Source organism: Barbus barbus (genome assembly GCF_936440315.1).
Source record: "Barbus barbus genome assembly, chromosome: 42".
In the NCBI taxonomy this organism is placed as follows: Eukaryota; Metazoa; Chordata; class Actinopteri; order Cypriniformes; family Cyprinidae; genus Barbus; species Barbus barbus.
The window spans coordinates 12955394-12974650 of record NC_136720.1 but is presented as its reverse complement, the minus strand read 5'-3'; the positions used below and the strand labels follow the sequence as shown (position 1 = coordinate 12974650).

Below are 19257 nucleotides of genomic sequence, written 5' to 3'. Positions count from 1 at the left end.
AACCTGTATGTTATTCTTGTGTTCAATATTATGGGGCCCTCTTTTGGTAATCACATGCAGTTGCAGCTAGACATTTATTTTGTCTTTTGTTCCATGGTAAAACAATATTATATTTTTTTTAAGTTTTATTAAATTATGAATAAATTAATTCTCATTTTTAAAATTATATATTTTTATTTTTAAGACTATTGAAGTTTAATCTTAAAGAAAATACTATTTAAGTCTTTCTACTTCAAAGTCTCATGTTTAATTGGGTGTTGCCATTTCTTTGTAATTATTTGTGGAAGTTACTAGCAATTAAGTGCAAATTGTTTCAAAGTAAATCCAACACCAAATTGATTCACTGTATTGTGAGTGACAAGTTTTACTGAGAGTAACCAAAATATGTATGAAAATATGCAGCCTAAATATACTTGACAGATTTGATTCATACATTTTTCAGAGCATAGATGCATGCATACCTACATTCTTGTAAAAGAGAGAGAGAAAGAACGAAAGAAAGAACGAAAGAAAGAAAGAAAGAAAAAAAGAAAGAAAGAAAGAAAGAAAGAAAGAAAGAAAGTAAGAAAGAAAGAAAGAAAGAAAGAAAGAAAGAATATTATCTTACATTTGGATGATCTTTACTTAATATCCTAATGATTTTTAAAGAAATATCTATCATTTTGACCCATACAATGTATTTTTGGCTATTGCTACAAATATACCCCAGCGACTTAAGACTGGGTCACATATTCTCTCTGCAATATTTGTGAGAAATGAAAAGTTTCAGCACATAAACACAGGCACACACACATAAACCTTGCTTATATGAATAAATTTGGTACAGTCACAGACAAAACACAAAAACACTGTATAAAAAGCCCATCAGAGAGATTTGTTAGGGCAGCTTAAGCTAAATTTGCCCATTTAACTAAGAAGTGTGTAACTATTTTTTTTACCACCAAAACCCATCATTCACAAACAGTTCTGTTCTGTCAAGCATATATGTTTATACCTGGTCAGACTGATATTATTGTTTGTGAAATTCCTCTCTGTGACATTGGGAAATATCATGTAAAATCCATTGCTGAAAACAAATATATCACAAGTATGAAGTAGAATGTGGTCATTTTTGTGGACAATGTTTCAGATATGCTTGAAAATATCTTACCTTGTGCCATTAAGCATGCGAAACCCAGGAGTATAGCTGAGGTTCTGATCTTCAGCTATACTCCTGGGTTTCCCATGCTTAATGAGAGCTGAGAGTCCAGACAAGAATCATGCTGTTCATCACCAGCACTCACTTACTGAACACAGTGAATGTGAATGAAGCAGATCAGAGCTGATTTAAGCTTATATACAATTCCCTGACCATTCAAAAGCTCATTCATCTTTTAAAGATCTGTATATGTGTGTGATTCCCACAGGCAGAAGTTGGTTTTGTCCTTGAATAAGACAGGGACAAACATGAAAAAATAAATAAAACAGAGATAATTAATGAGACCCTATCAAGGTTTTGTATAAAGAGAGAAAATACATCACCACATACAATACATACACATACACAATAATTACAAATTGTTTGATATATTTTCATTCAGTTTTGCATATAAAATAAAACAGTTGCAGTTACACAATTATTATTAGTTTCTTACACTGTAAGTAACTGACATACTTCTGAAAATATGTAAACTGTCTGTATGTATGTATGACAGATTTTGAGGTACTTTGGGGGTTGTAGTTGTTAATGAAACCTATATTGGATTATATGTTAGTTATATTTTTATGTATGATAAAACAGGCAACATATTTGTTAAATAAACTGATCATATTTTATCTTCAAATAAAAGGAATCAATGGATGGAAATAAGATTTTATTCTTCATTAGTGTGGAGAGATGTCACAAACAATGTGTTGAAAACATATTTCTATATTTGCTCTCTTTGCATGAATAATAAAATGACCAAGGCTCAAAGGAAAGACATTTTACAAATAGATGTGTCTGAAAACAATAAAATAAGCAACCCTCTTTCTCCTCTTCATCTCTTATTTTTTCCCAAGCCCCCATGGATCACTTGCGCTGTCCCCTGCCTTCTCATCCCCGGTCTGCATGCGGTCAAACAGATTTGGCAAGGCGCAGGTAGGCAAAGGACATCCTGGGCCACTGTAAAGTACAGATAAATATGTACTTACATTTGGATGCCATAGTTTTTTGGGCTACTCGTGTGAATGGGATTAACTCATAAATTGGTAAATTCACATTTCAGTTTAATTATAAATTCTCACATGGGCATGCCGAAACTTTGCCTTAAAGAAAAGAAACAATCAAACAGAAAAAAAATTAAATTTTGCTAGCACATCTGTATAACAAGCGACGTAACCAGATAGTCAAATTAAGACACAAACGGGACAATAAGGGACTTGGTGTCATTTAGATAGACTCAGAATTGTGTTTCCAAGGATAATTGCTTTGATTAAATGTTGTTCCCATGATTCAGCGTGAAATAAAGTAAACAAAAGCTGGGTTTTTGTTTCTGAGCACTTTAGTTGCAGTCTTAAAATGTTATACAATGTATTTTTTAAAAACGTTGCATAAAATGATTTAAAAAAGTCACAAGTGTAATTACATTTTAAGCATTATGACAAATCCATACACTTAAAATACACTTAAATATCTTAGGCATTTGTATATGTGTGTGGTTCCCACAGGCAGAAATTGGTTTTGTCCTTGAATAAGACAGGGACAAACATTTAAAAGACAGACAGAGATGATTGATGAGACCTTATCAATGTTTTTAGTATAAAGAAAGAAAATAAGTCACCACATTGGACAATAATCATGGGAAAACATCAGATTTTTATCTGTGTGTGTGGATAGTCTTTTGTGTGGATATCTGGTTTCAGTTTACTTAAAAGGTTTATCAGCAAAGTTTGTTTTTAACTTTTTATATTGACAAGGAACATTATGTCCATGGACATAAAAAACATGTGTTTATTCAGGTTGCCTTTGTACATGGTGCATTTTGTTTAAATATCTAAAACTGTTTAGTTTGAACATACAATTAGAAGAAATCAGGATGGGGCAAATACATTTTTACAGCACTGTACATTTATATTAATTGTTTGTTTTATGTTATAATATATTATATATTTTTCTGAATGTGTGTTAATCTAATAGTGTGTGGTAGTCACATGCAGTTGTAGCTACACATTTACATCCCCCATGTTTTTCTTTCCTACTAATGACACTGTGAGTAACTAAAATATTTATGAAACTATGCGACTTTTGTATGTTTCTTCAACAAAATAAAGAAAAGAATAAATGTATGGTAATATAAATGATTTTTATTTTTCATTTGTATAAAGAGATGATATTATAATGCCATTGTGTTGGTAACATTTCTATATTTGCTCTCAAAGGCAAACCGAGCTTTTGAATCTGCAAGGCTCAATGGAAAGATATTGTACAATTAAATGTGCCTTCAAAGCAATCAAATAACAAGTGTCCTTTATTCAAGTAACCTTTATTCTCTTATACATCATTTTTTTTCCCAGTCCCCCACGCATTATATGCACTGTCCCCTGTGTTCTCATCCCCAGTCCGAATCCTGTGGCCCAGATTTTGTGTGGCATAGATAGCCAAAGAACATCCTGGCCCTTTTGCCCTTTGAAATACATTTGGATGCCATAGTTTTTGCTTGAAGAAATTGGGCTACTCATGATCCCACAGTCAAAATCATATTTGAATGTTATAATGTTAATTATAAATTCTCAGTTAATTAACTCATCAACAGCAATTCATCAATTTGTAAAATTCATAAAATATATTTTTGCTGCATTGAAACAAAATCTATGTATTTAACATAGACATATTATATTCAGCATATTTGCAGTCAAGGTCTAAGTTTGTGACTATTGCTTTCCCACCCCAAGGCCCAAAAACTCATCATTCACACTTTTTCTGTTCAGTCATTATTTCTATACCTGATCTCAATATAATACACTTTGGAGTTCCTCTTCATGATTTAAGCTTATACAATTCCCTGCCCATTCAAAAGCTTTTTCATCTTTTAATGTTCTAAATATGTGTGTGATTTCTACAGGCAGGAGTTGGATTTGTCCTTGAATAAAACATGGACAAACAAAGACAGACAGAGACGATTGATGAGACCTTGTCAGTGCATTGGAATATAAAAGGAGGAAATAAACACACACACATACATACTGGTTTTTATGTTTTATGGGGACTCTCTGTAGGCGTAATGGATTTTATACTGTACTTTTATACTAACCCCCTACACAAACCCTACTCCTAAACCTACCCAGCACACAAAACGTTCTGCATTTTTAGATTTTAATAAAACATTAATATATTTTTAAAGATATTTTAATTATAAGGACTCAACAAATGTCCTCATAAAACACGTTTATGTTGTTATACCAGGGTAATATCCATGTCAATATACATATTTGTGTCCTCATAAATCACATAAATATGCACAGACTCATACACATGCATACAAGTACACACATACATAATAATTTCAAACTGTTTTAAATATTCAATTTGCATTTAAATAAATACATTAAAAATATTCATTTCTGAACATGTTATGCCTGCAGATAGTAGAAGACAAATTTATTTGTTTCTTACAGACTTGTCACCCTTGCCACTGTAAGTAATTGAAAAACTTCTGAAAATATATATAAACTATGTATAACAGATTTTGACTTAAAACTGCTGATCTACTGGGATTTTCACACACAACCATCTCTAGGGTTTACAGAGAATGGTCCGAAAAAGAGAAAATATCCAGTGAGCAGCAGTTGTGTGGACGAAAATGCCTTGTTGATGTCAGAGGTCAGAGGTCAGAGGAGAATGGGCAGACTGGTTAGAGATGATAGAAAGGCAACAGTAACTCAAATAACCACTCGTTACTGTCACGGAATGGCGAAGGAAGCGCCGCGAAAAGACGGAGTCAGGGTCCAAGTGCAGGGAGCACTCTCTTTTAATACAAACAAAAACACCAACACGGCAAAAAACAAAGTTGTAACGGACTGGGATACGAACGGCAACGCAGTGCATGTATCCCAGACCAGAGCAGACACTAGAAACCAAAACACATCAAATAACAAACAATGCAACCAGGCAGAGTGGTGGGAGAGGGGAGACTATATAGTCTGTGGCACTGGTGAACAGCTGCGGGTGTAATGAGGGTGACAGGTGTGTGTAATGTGACAGGTGTATGTAATGTGACAGGTGTATGTAATTTGACAGGTGTATGTAATGTGACAGGTGTATGTAATGTGACAGGTGTATGTGGTTACGGGAGATGAGTCCGGGAGGACGGGAGATGGCAGCCTCCTGTGGCGACAGGGAGAAGCGCAGGACCCGGACTCATGACAGTTACAACCAAGGTATACAATACAATTTTATTTATATAGCACAGTTTAAAAACAACCGGAGTTGACCAAAGTGCTTTAGAACACTATACAAACAATAGGCAAATTAAAACACAACAACAGAGAGAGAGGAAGAGAGAGAAAACAAAAATTAATAAAATGTGTGGCGTTCCAAAAACAAGAGCAGAGACAATTTGTCATGGAATTTCAAACGCCAACGAGAAAAAAAAATAGGTCTTTAAATTTAAAAACAAATTTCTTTAATGATAGAAACGATTTCACTTTGGAGAGAAGCGAATATATAATAAAAACAGGACTTAACAACGGACCTGTAATAAGGAGCAGCAGCTGATGTCGATGGAACGTTATATCCTTGCTTCAAGGCCTCCTCGATGTACTCCTCCATGGCCTTCTGTTCGGGAAGTGACAAAGGATAGATCTTGCCGCGGGGCACTGACTCACCCGGAATGAGGTCGATGGCACAGGCCGATGTGGTGGTAACTGTGCAGCTCTCTTGGGACAGAAAACATCACTAAAGGGGGTGTAAAAGAATGGGATATTGACAGACTGCTTCTCAACGGGGCTCTCGATGGAGAGAAAATTAAGTGAAAGTGACGTGACATACGACCAAGTATGGTAACTCTGCATTTAACCCATCCAAAGTGCACACACACAGCAGTGAACACACACACACCGTGAACACACACCCGGAACAGTGGGCAGCCATTTTATGCTGCGGCGCACGGGGAGCAGTTGAGGGTTCGGTGCCTTGCTCAAGGGCACCTCAGTCGTGGTATTGAGGGTGGAGAGAGCGCTGTACATTCACTCCCCCCACCTACAATTCCTGCCGGACCTGAGATTCGAACCTTTGGATTACAATTGTCCGACTCTCTAACCATTAGGCCACGACTGCCCACAAAGGAGGTGGAGTTAATGGCCAATGGGACAGGAACTGATGATGAGGGTTGAGGGAGATCTGGAAAACATTGTGAGAAGCAGCCGTCTCCCCACTTTAGGACCTCACCCGTCTTCCAGGAGAGTATGGGGTTATGCTGAACCAGCCAAGGACGTTCAAGAATGATATCCACTGTGGAGCCCTCCAGAACCAGCAAATGCAGCGTCTCAAGATGAAGTTGTCCTATACAGAGTTGAATGGGTCCCACACTGTGTTTGACGTGACGTCGAGTGAGCGGTTTACCAGTTATGGATTGGATTTGATATGTGGTTTCGGTAGCCGAGGTCGGGAGTCGGAGCTGGTGGCAAAGACTTCCGGCAATAAATTGCCCATTGAGCCGGAGTCAAGGAGGACAGATACTGAAATGGTAACATTAGAGGCAGTGAGTTGAGCGCATATGGAGAGTGGATTCATCTTCCTTAGAGAAGGTTGGATTGCACTCACCATAGGCCGTGGAGGACGAAGGGAACACGCCAGGATCATGTGTCCACTAGCTCCGCAGTATAAGCACAGCCCCTGCAATAGCCGTCTCTGCCGCTCAGCCGAGGATAGACGGTAGGAGTCAGTCTGCATTGGTTCTGGAGGGCTACTGATCTCTGGCCGATGATTGGGAGGAGTGGCAATGGCTGTGGGAAGGTCTGGTGTATATGATGACGATATGCGGTTGGAGCAACGAATGGCGAGTTGAATAAATCGTTCTAGTCCCATGGAGTCGTCATAAGCCGCTAGGTGCAGTCGAAGTTTCGGATCCAATCCTTGACGATAGGCCATTATGAGAGATGGCTCATTCCACCCACTAGCAGCCGCTAGAGTCCTGAAGCAAAGAGTCGAACCAAACACCCAAATTTCTGACACAAGTGGTACTGTATGTATCGAAATCATGTACACTTTGGTCATTGGGACCAAACATAATGAATTCAGTTTTACTCTCATTGAGGTATAAAAAATTTGTTGCAAGCCAAAGTTTCAGTTCTTCCAGGCAATCCAAAATGGGCTTAATGGCATGCTTATTGCCACGCTTTAAGGGGAAGTAAATTTGGGTGTCATCTGCATATAGATGGAAAGATATGCAGAATATCATCTCTGAATGCAAAACATGTTGAACCCTGAAGCAGATGGGCTACAGCAGCAGAAGACCACACTGGGTGCCGTTCCTGTCAGCTAAGAACAGGAAACGGAGGCTACAGTTCACACAGGCTCACCAAAATGGGATAATAGAAGATTGGAAAAACGTTGCCTGGTCTGATGAGTCTCGATTTCTGCTGCGACATTCAGATGGTAGGGTCAGAATTTGTCTTAAAGAACATGAAAGCATGGATCCATCCTGCCTTGTCTCAACGGTTCAGGCTGGTGGTGTAATGGTGTGGGGATATTTTCTTGGCACACTTTGGGCCCCTTAGTACCAATTGAGCATTGTTTAAACGCCACAGCCTACCTGAGTATTGTTGCTGACCATGTCCATCCCTTTATGAATACAGTGTACCCATCTTCTGATGGCTACTTCCAGCAGGATTCAATATTTTTATTTGTCACATACACAATTATATATAGTGTGTATGTGACAAATACAGTATGTGTATGTGACATGGTGTATGGATAATACACCATGTCACAAAGCTCAAATCATCTCAAGACTGGTTTCTTGAACATGACAATAAATTCACTCAAATGGCCTCCACAGTCACCAGATCTCAATCCAATAGAGCACCTTTGGGATGTGGTGAAACGGGGGATTCACATCATGGATGTGCAGCTGACAAATCTGCAGCAACTGCTTGATGCTATCATGTCAATATGGACCAAAATCTCCGAGGAATGTTTCCAACACCTTGAATCTATGCCACGAATAAATAAGGCAGTTCTGAAGGCAAAAGGGGGTCCAACCCGGTTCTAGCGAGGTGTATCTGATAAAGTGGCCAGTGAGTGTATATGTGTGGTTCCCACAGCCAGAAGTTGGTTTTGTCCTTGAAAAAGACAGAGACAAATATTTAAAAGACAGACAGAGATGACTGATTAGACTTTATCAATGTTTTGTAGTTTAAGTCTGAGGAGTTACAATGTTGAAAACGTCTGATATTTTTCTGAAGTGTGTGTGGATATTAACAGGTTTATCAACAAAGTTTGCTTTTAACATTTTATATTGAGAAAGAACATTGTGTCAGCCATATCTTTTGTTAACATCAAACCAAGCTATGGGCTGTAGATAAATGAGATTGTATGAGTTTCAATAGCGTTTTATATATGAATGTCCCTCTTAAAGAACTGGGAATGTGATGTTTTCATAATGAGTTCTAATATGCAGTATGTCTCCTATGATGACAATTAACATAATGTTAGTTCACATAATCAAATAATGAGATGAGAAATGTTCTGATTCTGATTCATTCTGATTCTGAAATAATGAGATACCCTTTTAGACGACAGATGACAATAAATTTCTTTGTCTTTGACACTTCTTGTCAATCTAAATAGTCTTTAATCCACAAACAGGAATACACAGCAAAACATACACTCAATAACCAATCTCAAACTGAACAAAATGAGTGCTTGTACACATATACAAGTAACTAAGTAGACAGGAACTAAATTGAAGGATACACAGGAAAAAGAACAATTACTCAATGAAATGAAATGTGACACTGAAAGTTTTGAACTGTATTACAGAATTTCCTGATTTATTATACAACGACAATGGGTATTCCATTCGATATTGTTGCATTTCTGTGTTGTAATGTGTGTTTTTAGTCAACTTCATATATTTTTGAAAATATTTTTATCACACAAAAAATCACTTTGCGCAGCTACACAGAAATATCTCATATTTCATAGGAATATTGTTATTTTATTTTACCATATTCACCTGCAGTGCCTCACCATCAGGTGAAACAACATTTGACAGTAAGACCCAATGTACGCTTTACCCATAAAATCAGTCATAAAAATATACAAATTGTAATATAATATGTTCTTCCATTTTCCATATAATGGGCATGGTTTCACTAAAAATTACTAAAAACAAATGTCTGACTGTAGAGAAATAGCAGGATTTCACTATAATTATTCTCATTAAAATAAAAACAGAAACATCACAACACTACTGTAAGACAATACGATTCTGAGTATATCTTGCCGAAACACAACATGCCTAAATAAATCCTGTTTTCACAAAATATTACAGCAAACGTAAGATAACCGAGCACATCACTTCACTGTAATGCATTAGTGCAACTTCTTATAGTCAATCAAAACACCACTGGATCTTCGATCATTCAGGATCATGCTTCACTTCTTGCCAATTCCCATTGGATCACGGGTCATGTCCCCAGCAATCTCATTTCCAGCCTGTAGCACTGACCCCAGGTTCCACAAGGAACAAGTGGACAGAGAACAAAGCCTTCGGCTGAAAAGAGAGAGAATTTCAGGCACCAAAAAATACTGAATGAGAATTTAAAATGAAATATTCTGTCCTTTTGTCAGTAAGGAAATGATTTAAAAGCCATTTGCTGTAATACGAGTAGTGCATCTGGTGTGTGTCAAAAAGAATAAAGGTGATACAGAAAATGACACAGGAATAATAAGACAGGAAGTTATTTGTTCTTCTTTATGGTGACATTTCAGTAGTCATTTAAGATTTGATTTCTGTGTGATTAATGAAAGCTGTCATGGATGCATTTTAAATTGGCATTTTAGATTAGTATGGTCTATAACAGAGGCCAAAAACACAATATAATTATTATCAGTGAGATTATGATTATTATGCAATTTGTCTAGCGGAAGTGATAGAAAAGTGTTTATTAATATGGATATTGCGTGTGAATAAACGTGAGGCACGTTTTATTATGGATGCGCGCTCTTTATTTAACGTGTTTTGACTGTTGAACAGAAACACCCGCCCACTGCAATGAGCTTAGAAGAGCCAGGACAATTTTTAATATAACTCCGATTGGATTCGTCTAAAAGAAGAAAGTCATATACACCTAGGATGTCTCGAGGGTGAGTAAATAACAGGCTAATTTTCATTTTTGGGTGAGCTAATCCTTTATGAACTAATTAATACACTACAATGTAAAGAATGATTCCATTATTTGAAATACAAATGTTAACACCTTTAACTAACACACTTTATTTTTAAATACAAGGACAATTAATGTGATCATTGTTATATAAGCAGTTAAAAGTTTACACGTTAATAGAATATAATGTAATATAATATTTGTATTGCATGCATTATTTAAAAAAAAAATAAATAAATGCATGACTTACACGGAAGGCCTTTTTCGTATCCTTGTTTCAGATATATAGGAAAAGTCAAGACATTTGGGTTACATGAGAGAATTGTTTTAACATTCTGTTGGACTCCAAATATAGGATTCCAAAATTTCTATACCTGTTTGTCAGATTGGTCTTAATATACTCTGTGGAGTTGCTCTCTGTAACATTTGGAAAAGTCTCCATGTGAGATACACTGTTGAAAAGAATACATTTACATTACATTTTTTGAGGAAAAATACGCATTAACTCATAGATATGCATGGAAATATCTTACCTTGTGCCATTGAGCATGGGAAACCCAAGAGTATAGCTGAGGATCAGAAAACTGAGAGTCCAGACAAGAATCATGCTGTTCATCACTAGCACTGACTTACTGAACACAGTGAATATGAATGAAGAAGATCAGAGCCGATTTAAGCTTATATACAATTCCCTGACCATTCAAAAGCTCATTCATCTTTTAGGGATCTGAACTGTGTGCGATTCCCACAAGCCAGAGTAGGTTTTGTCCTTGAATGAGACAGGGACAGAAGAGTGATGGGACCTTCTCAATGTTCTGAAAACATTTGGGAGCTGATAGTAATTGTAAGAAACCACTGAATCACTTCCTCTCTTCACAGTGTTTGGTCATTCTCTGACCTACAGTAAGGTCAGAGAATGACCTACAGATATATCAGTTTTTTAGGTTTCAGTTAGACTTCTGTGTGTGTGACAACACAGTGATAACCTGATTTCCAGGAACTAGCACCAAAGCAGTTCATTTCTCATGATTATTACCTCGTGTGGTTTTTACACATGGTTGATCATCCTAATGTGTATCTTAGAGCATGTATTTAGTATATTAAGCCAAACAAAATATATTTCACCTCGATCAAACTTTTCCCCTTGGTTTCTTGTAATCCATGTGGTATAATTCATTAAGAAATTCATTTTCTATTAGCTTTTAATATTTATTATAAGTGTTTTGATGTACTTTTCAGCTTTTTTAATATTTTTATTGTATACTATTATTTTGTAAAACAATATACTAATATATTACTAATATACTGTAAAATAATATAATTTTTTAGACATCAGATATTCGTCACACAAAAGCAAAAGAGTGTCAGACTCCATTTCTTTTAATAAACTGCAAATCACAGTTCTGAAGACATAAGTTAACACATTTAATCACATCATGTAGCCTAAAGCGCTTTGCAGAGCTCAAAGTGACAGCCAATACAATGACAAAATGTGCACATCATATTACAGTTACAGATGTCAGAGATCCAAAGATGTCCAGTCAGCATTTTAAGTTATTTGAGACCGATTTAAATGGGGAACAGTGGCTTTGCAGTCCAATCAGCTTTGAGATGAAAGAACTTAAATATTAAAAGGTATAGACAGTACTATATAATAAATTCTTTTAACTTAATTTCTTTTGGTATATAATGTCTGTTGCACAAGGGGTAAAATAACACATATCCTTTTTTGCCATTTTTATGTATAATATAATTAATTATATTATATAACTTTAAACAATTATTATTTGGAGCACTGACAAACAATTTCCTCTTCTTCAAACCTGGGAATGGCAAAAATCACAGAACATCACATTAACAACCCATCATTATTTAATCTTTTTAATATGGGTTCCAGCTTCAGCAAGATGGATGAGATCAAGAAATAAAACTCATTTACTCTCACACCTGCCAAGGCCAGACTGTGACCCCACGGGGTATCGGCTTATCGGAAGTCCTCTGCTGAAAACATGCCCTTGGCCCGTCGCAGGATGGAATCTTTGGAGGCGTCATAAGGATGCTCTTTTGAAGGAATCTCCAGAACGGCCGGGATTGACTCCATGTGGGCATCTATAGCATGACGAATCATCTCTGCAATGAACTGGTTGATGAGGATGATGCCAATGTCACTGCGAGCCAGAAAACTCCTGGAAATGAAGATATAATTAACGTTAATATTCAAGTAAAAAAATGACCTGTGTATTATAAATTATGCAAACTACTTTTCTCAGTCAAAATGGGATTATTTGAAAACTCTAAATGCTTAAGTAACAGGGACATATATGAAGAGTTGAGATGCAAAAGTTTCTAAATGCCATTTGAAATCTTCTTCTAAAATGAGCATTTTTATCAGGCTCCTATGTGTAGGTTCAGTAATTTCCCTTTAATGGCAATAAATAGGTTATTTTCATGTCTATTAAAATTAAATAACTGAACATAAACATAGGAGCCTCAGAAAAATGCTCTATTTTAGAAGAAAATTTCAAATGACACGAGGCTTTTGCATCAGAACTCTTCATATAGACATATGATGTCTATTATTATGTCCCTATTACTTAACACACACACACATTTTTATATATATATATAAATTTATTATTATTATTATTTAGTCATTTAGCAGACACTTTTATCCAAAGCGACTTACAAATTAGGACAACAGAAACAATCAAGTGTAGTATTAAAACAACTAAAAACAGATCCAAAACTAAAAGCTAAAAACCTATATATATATATATATATATATATATATATATATATATATATATATATATATATATATATATATATATATATATATACACATACATACATACATACATACATACACACACACACACACACACACACACACACACACACACACACACACACAAGTATTTAAAGGATAGTCTATTTTATTCGTGAATGACAAACCTTAAAATAATATAGGCAAGTTTTCATATTTATGATTGTAATATCTGATCTTAAATCATTCAGCAATTTCAAATCCTGTCTCTTACTTGAAGGTCTCCTCTATCTCTGCGATGCTGGTGTCCTTTTCCACCGCCAAGAAATTGGGTTTTCGGTTTTTGTTCAGCTCTCCGATCCCTCCGAGGAGGAATCCGGTACATGTGTCTTCATCCCCTATAACGGCGATTAATTTCCCCCGTCCAGACATTATGTCTTTTTCTTATATTTGCTCAAATGACAGACAGAATGGATGAAATGTTGTTCCGTCCTGCAGGATCATATGCTTTAATCAGCTGACTACTGCACTTCCGCTTTGACTAGCTTTGACTCATCTGACCTGGAGTCAGTGCCGCTCGTGTTAATGTGGAGATCATAGACTGTAAATCTGATCCTGAATCAGATTAAGTGCGATAACAGTCTAAACACTGGCAGAATTATCTAACTATAAAACATTCTAATCATTTTGAGAATTTTATCACGTATTGTGGAATAAAAACATAAGGGATGTAAAATTTACAGGAAAATCCATCTGCCTTGTGATATGACGCTATAAACACGCGACGCTTGCTTGCTTGTCAGTCACGTGAGGCGGGGTGTGAAAGAAAGACAACAGTGTAAATTCATCTGCACTGCCTAAAAATGGTAAATATAAGGTTTAATTTGGCAGCATTCGTCCATCTTAATTTTCCTTTTGATGTATATGGTGTGCGCATGCGTATAGAAAACAGAAAAGTGATACAGATTATTAATAATGTGATAAAAAGCAGTAACTATAGGCTATAAGAAACTATTTGCCAGATGAGCTCTGCTAATGTTTATTTCCTGCATTATCTTGTGTTGAATTGCAGACCACCGCTCTGACCCAAGGTTTAGAGAGAATACCCGCTCAGATGGGATATTTGGTTGTTAGTGAGGAAGGTGTACTCGCGGTAAGTTATTAAACACTTCATGTGCAGTAAAGTTCATCATATATTGAAACCATAATGAGATGAAATGTGTTGAAAAAGAATCTTGAGTTCTGAAGAGAAAATTCCAATAGAATTGCCCTAACACATAGGATAGATGATAGATAAATCTTGTCCTGTTACAGTCTGCAGGAGAGCTGGAGAATGACGAGCACACAGCAGGAGTGATCATGCAGATGGTCAGAACAGCTTGTCGTTTCAGATTGCATGGGACAGCTGAGCCCCCTTTCAAACGCATGTCAGGTAAGAAACATATATATTTTCACCTGGACCTCTACATCCCACCTAACTGAATCTCTTAAAGTCTGTCAGAAATGTTTGTTTAGAAGTTTTCATCCTAATATCAAGAGAAAATTAAGAAATTATATATTTTGCAGTTTCATATATTTTCATATATTTCATCAATTTTGTATTTTTTATTTTATATATATATATGTATGTATGTGTGTGTGTGTGTGTGTTTGTGTGTGTGCATATTATTATATTAACAAAATGATTCTTGCTTAATTGTAATTAAAACAATTGTGTCTGGATTTCTTTACTGCAGTAAATTTTCAAAATCTATGTAAATCTATTATTTAGTAAATATCATTGTGATGTTATTGTGTTTTTTTTTGTTTACAGTGATGTTCGAAGACTACGTTTATGCTGTGACCATCTCCGGACAGAAAGTTTTTGTAGTCAAAAGGCAGAACAACCAGCGGGAACCTGTTATTGTGTAGTAAAGAGGACAATATGGACTGATCTTACCCATTATTACAAGCTCAAAATGGTGCCCTCACATTGAAATGACCCAGCCATTACAACTATCTGATCTTTAGTACAATCACACTCAATTTCTTTTGTAAAAAAAACTTTATTACACCGATTTGGGGTTGGTGTCAGGTGTATTTGACCTAAGTCAGAGTAAGCTGATGTGTTTTTCCTGTATGATTACAATGTTACAGACTGGTTAAAGGATTCATCTTATGTCTTTTAATGCATGAGTAAATGCTATCAATATTTTAGCCCCCATTTATGCCCGAGTGGTCACATTTAAGGTATTACTGGAGTTCATGTGTGTATTTACATTTAACCCATTTAATCCATTAACCTATGGTTTCCTCATACAAATACATGACCTTAAGGACTATCCTATTTTTTATGCAGGAATCATAATAGACTCGAATTATGTATACAAACACATGCATTAGTCACGGAAGCAGTTTTTCTTCAACAATGTTGCACTGGGTGTTATAATTTCATTATAAATTTCATATTCCAGTCTTAGCGTAAAGTGTGACCCCTTGTAGTAAGGTGTTATAATATGAAGTTATTTTCCCTGGGATCTGTGAAAGCAGAAATTTAAGTGCACTGAATGCATCTTGCAGTCTATTTCCAAATGTGTTCAATTAACAGGCTTGAAATCACATCTTTGAATAATTGCATTAACAATAATATATTAAATAAAGTACTATGCATATTTTACTTTCTTTTTTTGGTTTGTAGACAATAAGCCTTGAATTAATTGTGGTTACATACAATAAATATTGAATAATACAATATTTTACTATAACCTTTAGAGCTTAAACGGTATGTCTGTAATGGGATTTCCATGCATAAAGTAAAAAAAATATATATTTTATTCTTTTACTCATTTTACTGAATTGACAAAAGTGCTTTTGTCTGTCATAATCTTGACTGAATATCTGTTACTGCATATTAAAATGTAATTCATACACTAGAAGAAAACTGGTTTTCCTGATCGTAGTCTGGAATGACATGCTTTATGAGAGAAATTTTGGAAATTCCTAATCTTACTCATTGTTTCACAATTCCTTTATGCTTTTATCCCTGTATACCCCTAAAATAGTACAATAGCCTACTTACCTTAATCTTTTATCTTTGTTTTATAGCTAAACATACTTATACTATACAAGGTTAAATTACTAATAAGATGAGGCTTTAAAAAAATAATATATGGAATAGATGACGATGGAAAACACAGAAAAGTGCGTTAGAACAGGAACTGATTACAAAGTCCTGAATGTGACGTTGAAACAAGCAAAGAGGATTTCGACATGACCTGTACTGTAAGGTGCATCTGGCATCTCATGTTATTTATTTGCATCTGATTTCTGCTTGAGCACTTTTTAGTAATTCTCTGTTCTTAATAGTTTGATAGTTTTTTAGATAACCAATCAAGAGGCCTAGATTATCTGTCAGGTCACTCACTGTCATGGCATTGGGAAGGACCTGTTCCTTAGCAAACACAAGCAGCTCTGCCTCTCTCAGTTCAACTTCCTGTAACTGAATAAAACCAAAGGGAGATGCTTTTTAAAACAGTGCCACTGTGCACAGTTTACTAGAAAGTATCAGATGTTATAACACAAAACACTTGATAATAAATTGATATTAAAATTTCATGTACTTTTATTTTTTCTTTCTTTTTTTTATTTATATTTATATATTTTTTACATCATTTAAGAGTACTCTGTGAAATATTCCAGTATTATTTTTACAGACAATCACACAACGGTTTCAAAATTTGAGGTATGGCTGTGAGTTATTTATGCTACCACAATTCTGGAAATTGCAAAACACTGTGAAACAGATGTTAGTTCTCTAACTGGTTGGTTTTATTATTAATTTTTTTATGAACTGAATCACTAGTGCAAGTTCTCTTGAAATACTGGAGAATTATGCAAATGTAGAGTCATTAAAATTTTGGGGTTACATATTGCTCATATTACTAATTAATGTTCATTTAAGGCTTGAAGGAAATCAAAGAGGAAAGCAAAGAACTGCGTGTGGATGAGAAACATCTGTATAGAGAACCTTTTAGCTGCCCTGAGACTGAAAACAATTACTCGTTAAAAAAAACAGGAGCCAAGAGATCTGTAACCTGCCCTCAGTGTGGAAAGAGCTTCACACATAAAGGACACGTGAACATTCACATGAGAGTCCACACTGGAGAAAGACCTTTCACCTGCTTGTGCTGTGGAAGGAGCTTCAAACAAAAAGAACACCTTAAAGATCACATACTAATTCACACTGTAGGAATGGCAATCAATTCTGCGCCCCTATTTTTGAGTATTTTGTGAAAAACGACATAACCAAATAAAAATGTCTGTAGCACTTGAACCCTAAGGTCTATATTTAATAAACTGGTATTGTTTGAAACTAGACACTTGAACCTTTGTTACTCTAGAGTCATAATAACTCAAAATTAGTATAGCAACAGAGTAAAACAAGGTAAAATAGTCAAATATACATGAAAGTGACTCGCGATATCTTCTAATGAAACTCACTAAGGGAATAATGGATGAGACTTTGATGCCAAAGGCCTGAAAACACCATAAAGATAAGGCTGAATATCTGACCATGTTTTGATTCAAATTTGAGGATGATACTCCCAAAAATGTAGTTTCTGTAAGCTTTTATTTAAAAAAAAAAAGTCTAGGCGTCCTTTCAAAAAAGCCATTTGGAGACTCCAATGGACACCTGGTAACCAAATGTCCAAATGAGTCAAAACTACATAATACATATATGTATATCAATTCAGAGCTGCTCTGCCCACCAAAACACACAATAAAAAACTATTTCTGAACAGCATTTGTAGTGCTCACTCATTTGGTCATTTGGTTACCAGGTCTCCAAATGGAATTTTTTGAAAAAAAAAAAAAAAACCTCCTAAACTTTTCCTGAAATAAAACTTTTTTTTTTTTTTACAGAAACTACATCTTCATGGTATTTCATTTCAAGAAAAGCTTTGGAAAAGTCATTTGAATCTTTTATTTCAAGAAAAGTCTAGGAATGTGAACTGACCACACAGAATATGAAGAATATCAAAAACTAGGAGTCAGCTGTCCACAGTAGTCCTTAAGATATCAACACAATAACACACTCAGCAAAATATTGTTTAATTAGCTTTATTGATAAAATCCCAGAAAATATTGAGACATTATTTTTGTCAATATCGCACAAGCCTTAGTAGCCTGGAACGTCCAGCGTAGACAACCTCAAGCTGTTGGTTTATTTCTGGTTTTTTGAGTTTTTTGGGCTAGTAGAAGTTATGAATGGCCGGTAACTTAAAAATCTAATAGCCAAATTGGCTGGTGAGTGAAAAAGTTAATTTCAATCCCTGAGTGCGTGTATCATTTTATACTCGCACTCAGGGATTGAAATTAATTTTTTAATTTCAATCCCTGAATGTGTATTTGTACATCTCTCAGTCATCACTGTATTGCATTGCATTATCCCACTCAATGAAAATAACAGAGCTTTGTATAATAATAATTATCATAAAAGTCATAATCATAATAATAATCATGAACATTAAAATATTAGGACATATTGGGAGATATAGAGAGACAACTGATGTTGATATGCATTTTGTGTATGTGGTTACAAAGATCTCAGTGATTTACATTACAAGCTATCAGAATGTCTTCTTAGATTACATTTTCGCCATATAAATAACAACTGCACCAAATTGCATATTTTTGCTCATTTTGGCCAGGGTTATTATAGTTAAATGAGAGACTAATAGATATTTTCATTACTTGAAATAAAATAAACATTAACTAAAATAAAATATACAAAAGCCTATACTTCAGCCAGTTGCTGGAAACATTTCTTATTGTCATGTAGCTGATGTAGAATAACAAAAAATAAATAAAAGCACAAAAACACAAAACAGAATGTCTCAAATTTAAACTAAAATTCAATTGAAAACAAAACCTAAAATGAAAGCTATTTCAAAATTTTAATAAAAACTAAAATACCATCTAAATGTTACAAAAATTAATCTGGCTTGGGTTTCTGAATAAAATGTAGGTATTTTAGTTTTCTCCTTGAGTGGAAACTCAAGTGTCTCACTATATTCTCACAGTATATGGGCCATAAACTAAAAGCCTGATGTATATCAAATATGATACAAAAAAGCAAGGTTTTATATTTTGTCTAAAGG

The 19257-nt window shown here is 35.1% G+C and overlaps 3 protein-coding genes across 5 annotated transcripts; 1 reads left to right on the top strand and 2 right to left on the bottom strand.

Moving 5' to 3' along the window:
• Positions 1-8798: 8798 nt before the first annotated feature.
• LOC306861332 (uncharacterized protein) lies at positions 8799-10997 on the bottom strand. Its single transcript, XM_079403541.1, has 4 exons — positions 10884-10997; positions 10725-10802; positions 10601-10621; positions 8799-9737 (listed from the first exon to the last, which is right to left on the bottom strand). The coding sequence occupies exons 1-4, from the start codon at positions 10964-10966 to the stop codon at positions 9620-9622; spliced, it is 300 nt and encodes a 99-aa protein (XP_079259667.1). The 5' UTR covers positions 10967-10997; the 3' UTR covers positions 8799-9619.
• A 723-nt stretch (positions 10998-11720) lies between these two features.
• On the bottom strand, positions 11721-13632 carry LOC306861167 (V-type proton ATPase subunit F). 3 transcript variants are annotated; one of them, XM_079403300.1, is made up of 3 exons: positions 13392-13622; positions 12290-12536; positions 11721-12173 (listed from the first exon to the last, which is right to left on the bottom strand). In XM_079403300.1, exons 1-2 carry the CDS (start codon positions 13547-13549, stop codon positions 12335-12337), a joined length of 360 nt encoding a protein of 119 aa, XP_079259426.1. In that variant the 5' UTR covers positions 13550-13622; the 3' UTR covers positions 11721-12173; positions 12290-12334. The 3 variants fall into 3 exon arrangements, with proteins under 3 accessions (XP_079259426.1, XP_079259425.1, XP_079259424.1); XM_079403299.1 differs by having other exon boundaries at positions 12298-12536; XM_079403298.1 differs by having other exon boundaries at positions 11721-12536; positions 13392-13632.
• A 13-nt stretch (positions 13633-13645) lies between these two features.
• lamtor4 (late endosomal/lysosomal adaptor, MAPK and MTOR activator 4) lies at positions 13646-16720 on the top strand. Its single transcript, XM_079403301.1, has 4 exons — positions 13646-13983; positions 14190-14270; positions 14432-14549; positions 14931-16720. Exons 1-4 carry the CDS (start codon positions 13981-13983, stop codon positions 15026-15028), a joined length of 300 nt encoding a protein of 99 aa, XP_079259427.1. The 5' UTR covers positions 13646-13980; the 3' UTR covers positions 15029-16720.
• The last annotated feature ends 2537 nt before the right edge of the window (positions 16721-19257 follow it).

Coding starts and splice junctions, on each gene's coding strand:
- lamtor4 (XM_079403301.1), top strand. Junction 14,271..14,431: donor GTGAGGAAGGTGTACTCGCG/GTAAGTTATTAA, acceptor GTCCTGTTACAG/TCTGCAGGAGAGCTGGAGAA. Junction 14,550..14,930: donor CCCTTTCAAACGCATGTCAG/GTAAGAAACATA, acceptor TTTTGTTTACAG/TGATGTTCGAAGACTACGTT.
- LOC306861332 (XM_079403541.1), bottom strand. CDS start 10,966: ATGAACAGCATGATTCTTGTCTGGACTCTCAGTTTTCTGATCCTCAGC. Junction 10,803..10,883: donor CCCATGCTCAATGGCACAAG/GTAAGATATTTC, acceptor TCTTTTCAACAG/TGTATCTCACATGGAGACTT. Junction 9,738..10,600: donor ATACGAAAAAGGCCTTCCGT/GTAAGTCATGCA, acceptor CTCTCTTTTCAG/CCGAAGGCTTTGTTCTCTGT.
- LOC306861167 (XM_079403298.1), bottom strand. CDS start 13,549: ATGTCTGGACGGGGGAAATTAATCGCCGTTATAGGGGATGAAGACACA. Junction 12,537..13,391: donor GAGATAGAGGAGACCTTCAA/GTAAGAGACAGG, acceptor CTTCATTTCCAG/GAGTTTTCTGGCTCGCAGTG.